Here is a 13009-nt window from a genome sequence, read left to right on the forward strand (position 1 = left end):
TGAACAATACGGGCAGGTTGTTGCAGGAGTAAAGCATGTTTTAGATGAAAAATCTCTGTATATTTCACTACTTTTATCTAGGCAAGGCTGATTTGGGAAAATAAGTGCTTGAAAGCAGTCTGGCTGCTGTGAGATGATCTGGTTCTGGCTGCTGTGAGATGATCTGGTTCTGGCTGCTTCTCCCGGCACTGTTGGATGACGCTGGAAAGGTTTCCGAAGAGCTGGAAAGAACCAGGATCCCACAGCCCATTGATTTTCTGTCTTGACCTGTGTATCACAGCTGATTCAGCATGACTTTGGTAATAAAGAGCAGTGGAGGTCAAGCAAAAGCCTGTAAGACTCGCTTACAGCATCTTCTTCCAAGTTAAAAAGGCTCAACTGGCACTTGAAATTAGTTGCAGATTGTTCGACTGGGTCTTTGCCTTTATTTGAACGGCAATGAGGAGAGCTGCTTCCGATACAAGTAAGGCCACTGACCCTTCCTGGGGTTTCAATGGAAAAAAAACACTGACAAAAAAAAAGAAAGTGCAGAGCAGTGTGCTGCTGGTTGTTCAAGGCCTCTGTGACAGACGAATGCCGGAGCCTAAAAAAGCAGCGCGCTATACGGACAGCAAGAACCCCAAACCCAAAGGAAATGCTTCATCGTATCCCAACGTGGGCAACACTGCCAAGAAGATGTAATCTCCTTTGAAAATGCATTTTCCACCACTAACCAGAGTGTGTTTCCTTCTGTGCAAAACAGAAGAGTTACCACAGGACAAAACCAGAATGACAACAGCCAATGACGCCCAAGAGGACCAAGTTTAAAGCACAAAGTTACTCACTGTTGCCCTAACAGTTAATTTCTCAAGGCCCAAATTAACCTCTAAAGGCAGTAAAGGAAGGTTGTGGAGTGACTAGTGAGGATGGGGAGGTGTTGGCACAGAGCTGCCGGCTCTGCAATGCATCTCCACGCTGGACTGCGTGCACCTGGGCGGCTTTAGGCCAAGGTCAAAACCCCAAGGCGGGCAGGTCTTACTGAGCTTTGGCACTGCCCCAGACACAAAGGTTCTGTAGGAGAGATGGTTCCTTAGACCAGCTGGGAAAGTCCTCTTTAAGAATTAAAAAATAATGCTTTCTGTAGGATCTACACAAACCCAAAGCCTGAGGCTCCCTCTGCTGGTTCCCCAACAGTGGGAGGAGAAAAGTGGAAGGGTCTGATGGCTGTGGGGGACCAAAAAAACCCCTCAAAAATGCACCTTCCCCTGCCAGTTTTCCACTTGCCCCCTTACTGTATATGGTAAGGGCAGAAAACCTCTCAGATGTTTAAGCATTAGGGATACACTTTGGCCTCCACACAAAACAACATTAAAACATTTGATATACTCGTGATATTTTGTTAATCTCAATTACTGCCTAAATTGTCACCCCAAATCCTTCTCAACAGCACCCACTTGGCTTTCTTCTTATTTTGTCTCCATGAAGACTGAATTTTCTGATTCTCCTCTCAGAGGAAAATGCTGATGCCACTGTGGCACCTGCTTGTGTATCCCTGTACCGAGCCTCCCCAGCAAACAGCCAGAGCACCTAAGAACACAACTGCTATTGGTCATCTATACAAGTTTATTTACCCCTTGAAGTGACATTTACAAATTCCCCCACACAAGTAAAGCAGTTTTCCAAATCAACTAAGAATGATTCTCTTCTCTATACACATCATTTATTTCTGTACACAACTGCTGATCATATTTAAGACAACATCACTATTTTTTTGGCTCTCCACAAAGGCAACTTGATCCTTTACCCCATTGCAATCGAGAAAGTTAAAAGTTCTTGCTTTTTCCCTCCCTCCCCTTTCCTCTGAAGCTCCTCATGGCTGTTTTGGAACTGAATGACAACTAATGCTACCATACAGCAGCACTTTTAGTAACCAAGGTAAGAAAAAGAACTGTTGAGCAAACCCATCTTGCAACATTTTAAGCGATGTCTCACTTGTAGATGTGCACGTTCATAAGCATAAACACTGAAATATGACCTGGTAATAAGGGTATATAGAAGACCATACCATTTATTTAAGGTGAAATGAACACCTACACAGACATACACTCAACTTACAGGAAACACTGATGATGTCAGGGTGAGGAGCCAGAGTTGGTAGAACAAATGCTTCGAGGGAAATCTGCATGGAGGAAGGATATGAGCCACAAATATTGCTGTAAGAGTAACTCTAAGTTTCAAGCATTTCTAAAAGACTTGAGGGCAGGATTTGCATTCCAAATGGAACCATCCAGCCTCTCCATATGCCACCTCTCAGCCACGAGGGAACTGCAATCGTTTTCCCCAGGAGAGGGCAGGAGATGCACACGCAGCAGCAGCCAGTACAAAACCCTGTCCCTGCTGAAACGCTGCCAATTCCCCGAGTGAAGGCAGCAGGGAAAAAAAACAGTTACTGCTTCAAACACGGACTTCTTCCCCAAGTCAGCTACAGCTGCCTACCTCTGGGCATCACAGCCCCACAGAGGTGACGCCAATGATGTCAACTGAGCTTTTCTCTTTCTCTTGTTAATCCCATTACAAAAAAAGGATACCAGAAATCTAGTCTGGTGCTGGAGTTAGCAAGTGTGGGCCAAGATCAGAACTGTGGCACAAGCCAGGATGAGCAGCTTATTTAACACTGCCCCTGCAGCAATCCAGGCTCCTGGCAAAGCAACATCCTCCAAAAGCCAAATCCATGGGATCCATAAATTGCTGTCTGCCCCTCAGAAAGTTTTAAGAATCTCTCAGAACAGTCTAAAAGCAGGATGTCAGAACACCCCAGAGGAGCTTGGCCAAAGCCACCTGACACCAAACACTGAAAGCCTCAGCATCTTTGTGGTACAGCTTCATCCACCAGCAACCACCAAGTAAACTCAGATGTGGACTTGGTACACAAGAGTAAGATCCAACTCCTACTGTGATATGAAGTAACTGAATATCAAAACCATGAGTAAGGTCAGGAAGGCAAAGGCACAGACAGGACCAGTGACCATGGTGCTGTCACACTGCTCAGGAGACTGGGAAAAGAAGGCAGGATGTAGCCCCTCATCCTCAGATCTTTTATTAATGATTTGAAAAGACTGTACCAAGACTGTAGCTGTGAGTAGATGGTTTTTAAACATCATCCAGTTTCTCCTTGAAGGTTTAAGGTGATTAAAAGCAAGCTGCCTTGAAAATCAATGTAAACAAGTGAAAAGTGCACATTTTAAATGTGTTTTACTTTAGGTTGCCAGTGTAAGAGAGAATCCCACAACATTTTAGGTTGTTTTGTCTATCTTATTTTCCTTATCTTATTTTTACAGTAGCCTGGAATACGTCAGTATGTAACATCCTGCTAAACCTTCAGAGTGATTTGAGTAACATATTCAAAACAGAGTTGGAAACCACTCTGAAATGTTTCCTCATTTTTTTGCATATTCTCACTGAAAAAAAACCCCAAGTTGTTGGGGTTTTTTTCCCCTAAATATTTCCCCCGTGCTGGAAAGTGATTCTGAACAGGAATTAAGAACCAATGTCAAGTCTAGTGCTTTACACCTTCCCTTATCCCTCACAAAGAAAACAAACAAATGAGCCCCAAAAGTCAGACAGGGGATTTTAACATCACTTTTTATCACAACACATCACAAGCAGTCTCAGCTACAAATGTCTACAACCATTTTTTTACTTCATGACTGCAGCAGGAGTCCCAAGCTGCTGAAGGCAGGCAGTGGATTCTCTCCCTGTGCAGAAATGTAAAGGGATCACTAAAACAAAGTAACTTCTCCATACCACTGCAATATTACAAATCATGTTACTTTATCTGCAGAGAGCAACACTATACCTTAAAAAACAAAGCAGCTGTTCTTAATCCAACACAACCCCCTTTGACTCATCCACCTCTCACCTGCAAGATGCTGAGGAGGAGGAGCCAATCTGGCGGAATGGCCTGGTCAGAGAAGCCAGGGCTGGGACCCTGGCTTATGAAAGAAGGATTGTGAAGATGAGAACCTGAGGAAGAGCACTTCTGTATTGTCCATGTATGGAAGAGCATTGACATGTGGAACGTGATCACAAAACTTAACCTGTTAAAACGTGACTCGGTTAAAAGAAAGAATTGAGAAGAGCAGCTTCAGTTACTTCATATAAGGCTTTGTATCTTGCCATCTATAAAATGGACAGCATGAGCACTCTGTTAACAGGAACCAGATGTTGTACTGGTAGAACACTGCTGTGTGGGGCGTAACTGGCTGCAGCCCAGGAGAAGAACGCAAAAGGAGAAGCTACAGCACTTGACGTTAAACAATGAGCAACCTACAACAGAACTGATCAAGAGTTGAAAAATATACTTTATTCCTCCTGCACTAAAGTGAAAACAGCTTTTGGTAACTCATTTTTTCACTAAACCATTAACTTCAGCACAATTTCCCCTAGCTTTAAAAGACTAAACACCTCAGACCAAAGTCCACTTATTTGTTTTAACCGAGGGTACCTCCCACGAAGCCCACGCTGACCACCTCTGCGTGTTCCAGGAGCATGGCTGTGTAAGAAAGTTATCTACAACAATCATCTGAACTGAGTCCATCAGTTCTCCTCTCATCAACAGTTTTCATAATTTAAAAAGAAATCACTTCATAATTTAAAATATACATATCTCAATGACACTCTGCTTTTCTTGTAGCTGGAATGCACCAACATTCCCAGCTGACTTAGGATGTCCACTTGATTTTCTGAAAAAAAGCTTGCAAAAAAAGATATCAACTTCAAAATGTACAGGAAGGACATTAGAGAGCTGATATTTGGGGGTTAATGTATTTTAGAAAGAGTAGCAAGCTAGGAGTGAAGTACCCTAGATTACAAATGTTCAAACACCTAAGCCATACTGTATACACCTTCCTAGTGTAGTGAAGAGTTAGTTACAGAAAGGGTATTTTGAAAGCATGTACAAAGAGCTGCAGCTTTCTTCAGCTTAGACTTGATCACGTAGGCGGGCCAGTCTCTGTGACAGCTCATCCTGCAGACAGGTGAAACACAAAGAAACCAGCTGTCAGTGACAGGAAAATGCGTTACTGCAAAGTTCTGCAATGGCCAAGCAATCTCGTGTCCAGATCACCTGAAACTCTCTTGTGTACAAGATTTGCTCTCTCAATAAAGATCTGCTAATATCTCCTGAGTGGCTGAGCCACGTGAGACCAGAGCTCCACACAGCTATTGTATCTCCAGCAGTGGGTACCCAGGAGGGTGTTCCACAACACAGCAAGTAAATATAGGATTGGTTTGGGTTTTTTCTTCTAATGTATCATCTTTCAAAGTGCAAGTCAGCTCTTGCAGAACTGCAGCCTTATTTGGATGCAGCCTTGACCAGCCAAGGCTGGTACCCAAGGGAACTGGGACAGTAAGATAGCAGCAGGTCCAACTGTGTCAGGGAGTCTGGTACAAGGTCAAATCAAACTTTCCAAAGAAAGTGGAATACTTGGGGTTTCACAAAGATTGGTAACTTGAGGCTCCCTAAAGCCTTCTCCACAAAGATGGGATGACAGAAATAAACTGTTCCATTTCCTCAAACATATACCCTTGGAATGGGAAAAGCAACTCACCAAAAGATCTGTGCAACCTTGGTATCAGGATCTGCTCATGCACAAGGAATTCTGAGCTATTCATCTGGAGCAAACGTGGAATTCTTTGCGCTACTCATCTGACCTTTCATACACTAAAGGTAATTTACAGCCCAAAGGCCTTGTGTGTGCTCTGGGAGATGGTGGGATCCATTAAATTTGGAGCAGACAGGAGAGTCAACTCTTTGGAAGTCCATGAAATAACCATTCAAAAACACATCTGAAACATCTGAACTTTCAGACAAACTCATTGTAAAAATCATTTTGATTGCCAGACTGTTTTAACTCCACACTATTTCTTTTGGACAGCTAAAAAAAAATCTCATTACAATTCAGCAATCCTCTTTTGACTGAGTGAAGCACTAATTCTCATGCCACATTGCTCTAGAAAATGTTGGTTTCAATTGTATCTGATGCTTACCTGTTCTGCTGAGGCAACGCTTGTACCCACAGAACCTGTCTGTCCTTGAGGTAGCTCCATGTTCAGATCAAGACTAAGGAGAAAACAAAAGAAAACAACAAGTCAGGCATTCATGTCTAAAAGAAGCAGCACAACAACTCAGAAGCAGAAGAATACTGAAGCCACCAGCATCCCCTGAGTGCTGTACTCCAGACAGACAACTTGACCAGTAAACTTGACCCATTACCAAGAAGATAAGTTGGACATTATAACTAGCACTAGCTAAATCAACTCTGCTGAATCAGGACTGAAGAAGATTGCCTCAGACATGGTGCATGTATGAATGTCAAAAAGTTCACTCAAAGTTTTACCAAAAATACTGTCAGAAGTATTTATCCTCAAGCCAATACAGCAACACTTCCAACTTGTGTCATCAAGAAGGCAAGTCACATTCTCTGTTATAGTTCAGTATATGCCCACAGGCTTAAACATGTCATGATGACCTGTTCTGCAACATCTAGCTTGTGAGAAAAGAACCACAAGAAGTTTTAATGTGCTAAGAAGACAAAAAAAAGAGAGAAAAAGTGTGGCAAAACACAGCAAGGATTGCTGATGGTAAAGCAAATCCAAGTAAATAATCAAATGTTATCCTGACAAGGGACATAAAACTTCAGGCTTTTGCACAGCCCCTCCTGCATCTCGACAGTCACAGTAGCTTTGAGTGAAAACAGAATGAAATACTGGCAACTCGATTGTTGTGAGAAAGATGTCCAGATGTGAAAGGCAAATAGTGATTCCAAGAGACAGAAACAGATAAAACAAGAATATCTGACCTTCAAGTTACCCAGGAAGGGCTGCTGAAAGCAGGACTGATTAGAAATTTCACCTACCCTGCTTCATCTGCCATCTCCTGTAGAAGCATATCCACTTGGTTCTAGAGCAAAGAAAACAAAATCAGTTCTTGTATATGGTAGTTTATGACAATCTTTTCTGTCAAATCTTGACAGAACAGAAATGATTTTAACAAAACTGATGTAAGTTTCACAGAACCTTTTTGTGCTTAACCACCAGAGGGCCCTGTTCGAACTGAAAAACACCTAGCAGAGGTGCTCAGCCTCTTAAATCCCATTCATGCAACACTACCTTCTGAAATAAGGCTTCTAAAGAATGAAACTTAGCTGTAAAAAACCCCAAACATATACTTGAAGTGTTCTGTACAATATGCAAAAACCTCATCTCCAATAGATCTGGTTTATTGGATATGGATTTACTTACATTATTTCCAGTAAACCTCTCTCTGACAGAACTTCTGTTGGAATAGCACGTTTAGCTCTTTGTGGAACAGCACAAGGGGATAGGTGCTAGGAATTCTTAACTATGTCAAGCATTATTTAAAGATTTATCATAGTAAGTACATGTCCATACACTGAAAGTAAGCAATTGACAACGTTTCCATTGCATATACTGCTAATAATTTGTTGGTGACTAACGTCATTTTGTTCCTATCAGTGAGTTGGAACTATTGAGATTCTCACAGTATATTCTGCTTTGGTAATTAATGCTGCAGTGTCTCCTCATTCAGAAGATTGTTAAGAACTCATCAAAATGCTGTCTATTCAGCAGGAGGGTTAAAGTTCTCAAGAGATGATATAAAATAAAGCCTGTTATGTGAGAAACAGATCAGAATACATATATGTGATCCTCTGTACTTGTGGCTGCAGTTTGAAATAGCCTCTTCAACACCAAGAAACATAAAGCAAATGTGAAACACTGCAGTTGCTGCTATGTCTCCAAGCAGGGAAAAAGAAGAGAACCAGACACTTCCATGCAGTTCAGACACGTAATTGAAGATCCCCTTTTCTACAGACAACTGTCCAGTTCTTACCTGTGGCGTTGTTAGTGTCGTAGTGTTGCTCATCGTGTCCTCCATCTGTTGCGTCTGAACATCTAGTGTTTCAAACTGATGCTCAAATTTATCCATTAGTGCAGATATCTAAACCAAAAAATATGAATCAAATCAATGACCTGCAGGTAACAGAAGGGAAGCATAACTCAACTGGAAAAAACAGAATGGTTCTACAGGGGCAAGGAGCTTCTGGAAACGGGAAGCCTGTCAGCTCTGAGGCCAATCCACCACTGTGCTTCAGGCAGGTTGGTCAGGGCTTTGTCCACTCAAATTCTGAGCATCTCCATTTATAATGACTTCATGATCACACTGGGTAACTGTTCCAGGACCTATCAACCCCACTGCAAAGCCTTTTCTCTTGACTGGAATTTCCCTTTTTAAATTTGTGTCCACTGCCCTTTCTGCTTTTGATGTGCAGCTCCAAGCAAAGTAAGTCTAGTTACAGTTACCTTTTCCAAGTTCATGCTCTTCAGCGTGGCATCCATAGACTTAACTACCCCTGCCATTGACTTTGTTACCTGAAATGAGGGAAGGGAAATCAGTACAAAGAAAGAAAAATGAGCAGTTTATCACCAAGCTCTCTTCTCTCTCTCCACAGAATTTCCATTGTATCAAATAATACAACACACACTAAACCAGAAACTTTTCAGCTTGTTGTAGAAAGAGTTCAGTCACTTCTGAGATGATCAGAGGTTTTATCCTTGCAACAGACTTGAGAGAACAGCCTTACCTTGCCCATTGTCACTGCAGTCTGAACCCTTGCTGCGACAGCATCCACCCTGGCGCTCATGCGCAGGAAATTGATGGCCTGGTTCTTCTGGCGGATCGCATTCTCTGCGTGTATTCGTGCAACTTCCATGTTCCCCTTCTGAATGGCCTGTTGAACAAAGAGGAGAAAAAACACCAAAACCAGAAAGCATTTTAATCTGCCCTGCTCTTACAAACGCTGTTTCTAAAGAGCCCATTGCATTTTGTGAGAGAAGAATCCATTCATCATTATACCTTTCCTTTAAATAGAACGCAAACCCCTCCTTTCTCCCCCAACAGCTCTCAGACTTTTTCAAGAGGTGAACCCCTAGCTTCTTCCCAAAGAAGGTATCTAGCATGCCTGCCAAGAAGGAGGTTTCATAGAGCTACAGAAACATTATTTTCTCATTCCTAAAAACATTTTCAGTATCAAGACCCAAGCACAGATACAGCTGGTGTGGTGTACAGCACGGACAAAAAGTAGGGTCAAAGAAATCTCATCTCCCTCTCTGCTGCTTCAAGGACTTGGAAACTATTTTGAAGCTCCTCTTCATAAGTCTTTTTAATACATAATGACAAGTAAAAGTTTAAGACAAGTATGTTTTCATTTGAGAACAACAGCCTCTGACAAAAGACATACAAGCAAATGCCACAAGCTGCACAAGAATGTATCCTCATATTTATCAGTTAGTATGGGAAGATTTATAGCCATACATTTTAAATCACAAGTATTATCACAATATTATTAGCAGGCAGACCAAGACAAGGGTGAAAACACCAGGTGTTTTCCTGCTGTGGTATGCAAACAGCAGATCTAAAGAGCTTGTTTCAGATTCACTGCTTACCTTCTTAATTTTAGCTTTCTCTGCCTTTTCTTCTTTGTCGCATTTCTTTGAGTTCCTGTTGAGCTCCTTTGCAGCAAACTTCAAATTAAACAGGTGTTCTGCAGGGCAGGTTAAGGGTTCAACAACAGGACCAATCCTTTTGTCACAGAATCTCAAGGGCTGGAAGGGACCTTGAAAGCTCATCCAGTGCAACTCCCATGCCACAGCAGGGCCACCTAGAGTAGGTCACACAGGAACTCACCCAGGTGGGTTTGGAATGTCTCCAGGGAAGTATCTTGCTGTTTGCAGTGCTACCAAACCCAGTGTATACTCTGTTTCCCCATTAGTGATTTTAAAGCTTGGAAAACGTTATTTAAGCCCTGGCATTCAAACAATCAGGAGACCTACCAAGACACTTTGCAGTTACAGTGCCACTTATCTGGGTTCTAAAATGTAGGGCCATAAAAAACTAAGTTTAGGTCCCAAACTGGCTCCACTTAACAGCAAATCTACTTCAGACTGATAAATACAACACACCAAACAACTCCCTGATGGAACTGAAAGTCTTCCTCCATCAGTTACTTTCACTCACAGCCCCAGCATCCCCAGCTCGCAGTGAAACGGAAGTGTGGTTTAGTGGCCTGTCTGGAACCTCCCCACGCAAAAGAAAGAGCTGCTGAGGAACAAACTATTAGTCTAAGAGCAAACTGGCTTGGCTGACTCTGCCCAGGTCCAAACCAAGAGAGAGGGCTGCACTTTCATGCCACAGCATTATCTCGGATTTAAACACTGATGTGGTTCCTTTACAGAGCGGCCTCCTGGCCTTGGGTCATGTGAGAGGCTCTGGGATCCCTGACAGCCCTGTCACCTGACTTTTGAGGACAGAACACTTAAGCCAGCAAAAGAAACTTTTCTTTCTAAAAAGTCCAAGTCATGTTGAAGCTGAAAGCTCTAAGAAGACAGTAGGGCAGGCCTTCATAGTGACTTCAGAGTGACTGTGTTAAAACTGCTACTGACACAGAATAAGGTATGTGCTGTAAAAATAACAATTAAAAAACATACTCTTAAAATACAGCTGATGAAAGACTCCAAATAGCACTGGCCTTTCTCAAACAAAATGAAAGTACAAAGCTGTTTAGGATTCCTCTATGCCACCTTCTGGTATTCCAAGAGGAAGATGCAGCAAGTGCTAAGATGCTTAACAGTTAAGTGGAAGCACATAAAGACAAACATTATGGGGTACTTGAGGTTTCTTCAACGTTTCGAGCACATATATTTTTCCAAGACTGTTTCTCTTTTCTTTCACTGTTTTCTTTCTTTTCTGAAGACATTAGAAGTCTGTTGGTGTGTTTGTTATCCTATAAACATCACAACCAGACTACAAAAAGATAACAGCTGTGTCAATACAGCTAGGATATCCATTAAGGTACCTACCAGTAACACTGAAATTGCTGCTTGCTCTCACATTTCTCTGCTTTAAAACCCAGGCCACCATCCATTTGGCAGCAATATGTATATTGCACTGAGCCACTGATTAGATCACTTACCAAACAAGGTCAGAGACCAGAACAACCAGGTAGAACATGGTATCACATATTTGCACCCATTGCACTCAAACAGCATTTCAGAGCAGTTTATTTCAAAATAACTTCCTCAGTTACTCATTGGGCATTTACCTTTGACATTTCAATAGCTCACCCTGCCATCTCCACAGCATTTCCACCCCATGACGAGCACATACTTGCTCCTCCCTTGAAGTGTCCTTCTGGATGGACCATAACCCAAGTGAAACCAAACTGCCATCATTTGCCATGACTCACAGTCACCTGTTCCTACACACCCATCAGTCCCTTCCACAGCAACTGGCAATGCTGAGCACATTTTAACCACACCAAAGCCTCTGTAATCTTTAAGGCTTTCTTTGTTCCTGTGCATTAAGATAGTTTTATGCAGCAAGTAAGTTTCAGTTTGCCTGTAAGAGTTTTCCCCAAGTGCAACTTCTCAATATCAGTGAACACAGATGGGTTTGGTCAGCTGCCAGTGGACAAGTTAGCCTTGCTGACATCAGTCTATCCTGTAGACAGCGCTGGATGTATGGCACATCTGATGTTCCTGCTGCACAATCTGCAGTACTCGTCAGTGTAAATTGCTCTTTCTGCCTCGGGGACGGGGCTGTCCCTCCGTGCACCAGTCCCGGAGAGCGTACACCGCCTTCCCCCTCCTTGCCACCCAGCTAAGCTTAGCAGATCTCGCCTTAGAAAGAGAAACTAACTTCCCGTTCCCTTCTCCACCCACACAGGGAATGCAGTCCCCAAATTCAGAAAGCACAGCTCCTGCCACGCCCGTCACCCAAACTCTCCTCCTCCTGGGAAAGGCCCTACCGTGACGAGGGAAGGGACTCGCTTCCTCCCTCCCACCGCACCCTGCCGCGGCTCGGGGGCTCCACGAACCCCGCCCCGGCCCACAGCCGGAACCGGCCACCTCAGAGCTCGGCCTGGCCCCAACCTCGCCCCTGGGCCGGCCCAGCCCGCGGCCCCTCAGCCGCAAGGGCCCACCGCCACTGGCAGAGGCCGCGGTACCGGCGACTGAGGGGCTCCGCTCCGCGCCGCGCCGCCCCCCGCCCCACCTGACGGAGGATACTCTCCATGTTGGCCATGGCGGCGGACGGCTCCGCGGCGCTCCGTCCGGCCCGGGAAGCGGAGGGGACGGGAGCCCAAGGCGGCGGCGGCGGCCACTCACCCCCGGCCCAGCCCGGTGGCGGCTCCAACTTCCGGCTCCCCCCTCGCGCTACGCGCAGGCGCGCCGGGGCGGGGCGGGGGCGCGCGCCGCGGGGCGCCGCCTGGCGGTCACGGACGGGGAGGTGACAGAGGATCCGTCACAGTCTCCAGGGCTGGGAGGGACCTGCAAAGCCCACCCAGCCCAACCCCCCTGCCAGAGCAGCACCACCTAGAGCAGGGCACACAGGGACTGTCCAGCTGGGTTGGGATGTCTCCAGAGAAGGAGCCTCCACAGCCCATCTGGGCAGCCCCTGACAGTGCTCCCTCACCTCAACAGGGAACAACTTCTTCCTCGTGTTTCTTTGGAACCTCTTCTGTTCCAGCTTGTGCCCATTGCCCCTTGTCCTGTCATTGGACATGACTGAGAACAGTCTGTCTGCAGAATCATTTTGGTTGGAAAAGACCTTTAAGATCATCAAGTCCGACCACTAACCTGACACTGCCAAGCCTACCACAAAACCATGTCCCTAAGAACCTCATCTCGTTTCTATTCCTCACTTGTTTCTATTTCCATTAAACCTGCAGGAACTTAATATCCTTAAAGCAATCATACCTAAGACTTGGCTGAAATTAGCAACTGCTATACAGTCAACAAGTGAGAAACAGTCCAAGAGAGCATTCTTGCACAGGTCATATCTTAAGCAGATATTTAGAATACATGTTGCAAAACAGAAGCAGCATATCACACACATACACACACATGTACATACTGCACAGGTCATGTCTTAAGCAGATATTTAGAATACATG

The 13009-nt window shown here is 44.3% G+C and overlaps 1 protein-coding gene across 1 annotated transcript; it reads right to left on the reverse strand.

Moving 5' to 3' along the window:
- Positions 1 to 1582: 1582 nt before the first annotated feature.
- CHMP1B (charged multivesicular body protein 1B) lies at positions 1583 to 12260 on the reverse strand. Its single transcript, XM_062006641.1, has 8 exons — positions 12124 to 12260; positions 9505 to 9602; positions 8643 to 8789; positions 8362 to 8430; positions 7892 to 7999; positions 6897 to 6940; positions 6028 to 6100; positions 1583 to 5005 (listed from the first exon to the last, which is right to left on the reverse strand). Exons 1-8 carry the CDS (start codon positions 12137 to 12139, stop codon positions 4961 to 4963), a joined length of 600 nt encoding a protein of 199 aa, XP_061862625.1. The 5' UTR covers positions 12140 to 12260; the 3' UTR covers positions 1583 to 4960.
- Between the last annotated feature and the right edge of the window lie 749 nt (positions 12261 to 13009).

The sequence above is a fragment of the Colius striatus genome, chromosome 13, assembly GCF_028858725.1.
Source record: "Colius striatus isolate bColStr4 chromosome 13, bColStr4.1.hap1, whole genome shotgun sequence".
In the NCBI taxonomy this organism is placed as follows: Eukaryota; Metazoa; Chordata; class Aves; order Coliiformes; family Coliidae; genus Colius; species Colius striatus.

Excerpts from the sequence above, each read along its gene's own strand:
- CHMP1B (XM_062006641.1), bottom strand. Across the intron at positions 8,000-8,361 it reads AGAGCATGAACTTGGAAAAG|ATATCTGCACTAATGGATAA; the intron begins GTAACTGTAACT and ends TTTTTGGTTTAG. Across the intron at positions 6,941-7,891 it reads CGACACTAACAACGCCACAG|AACCAAGTGGATATGCTTCT; the intron begins GTAAGAACTGGA and ends TCTTTGCTCTAG.